At 29.1% G+C, this 838-nt stretch overlaps 1 protein-coding gene across 1 annotated transcript in view; it reads right to left on the bottom strand.

The window, feature by feature from the left end:
• The window catches only part of otud4 (OTU deubiquitinase 4), a 5,679-nt gene that overhangs the window by 402 nt on the left and 4,439 nt on the right, over window positions 1–838 (bottom strand). Inside the window, exon 9 of the mRNA XM_031851231.1 lies at window positions 687–789. Within this exon, the coding sequence (XP_031707091.1) occupies window positions 687–789 (103 nt within the window). The remainder of the gene's footprint in view (window positions 1–686; window positions 790–838) is intronic.

The raw sequence follows: 838 nt of genomic DNA, 5'->3' as shown, positions 1-838 counted from the left end.
CAAACCAGTCATTGTTAAAACACGCAAACCAGTCATTGTTAAAACACAAACCAGTTATTGTTAAAACACAAACCAGCTATTGTTAAAACACAAACCAGTTATTGTTAAAACACAAACCAGTTGTTAGTTTTTCATTCCTACTATATTTATCATACTCATACGGTATTTCATATTCTACATTATACTGAACTTATATAGTAATTATTATAGCACATCTTGTGAAAATGATATATATATATAAAAAAATACAATATAAGGTGAAATGTAGTATATTATTAATATAGTGTGAAGTACAGGAATATGACAGACTATTAGTTCATATTAGTACGAGTATATCATAATAAATATATAGATATGTAAAATAAGACAAATATTTAATTTAGTAATGTAATAAAACAGTATGACATAAATAAATGAACAAATATAAATTAGGTAAATAGTATAACATAAATATTAAATAAATAATCATAGATGTAACACTATCATACTATATTACGTTAATATTATTATGGTTCACATAATGTCCCTCTTGCTTTTAAATATGTTATTATAATTTCTTTTCTTTCTTTTTGTATTTATTTTATAAAGGTTAATAAAGGTTTTTCTTATATTCTCCATCTTTAAACTGCGTATTTGAGGAGATGAGTTTGGATCATTTTATAGACTTATTAATTTGTTATTGTCACCTCTCTTGGACTTGTGCCAGACGTCGTACTCAACGTTTCTGAACAGAGTCGGGTTCAGTGAACGCCTCACCCTCTCAGGCAGGAGACGGCCACGCCCACGACCCTGAGAGAGAGAGAGAGAGAGAGAGAGAGAGAGAGAGAGAGAGAGAGAG

Source organism: Anarrhichthys ocellatus, unplaced genomic scaffold (assembly GCF_004355925.1).
Source record: "Anarrhichthys ocellatus isolate YVR2014 unplaced genomic scaffold, GSC_Weel_1.0 scaffold11, whole genome shotgun sequence".
Lineage (NCBI taxonomy): Eukaryota > Metazoa > Chordata > Actinopteri > Perciformes > Anarhichadidae > Anarrhichthys > Anarrhichthys ocellatus.
Note: the sequence above shows the minus strand (reverse complement) of the source record. Positions and strands in the feature narration are given on the sequence as shown.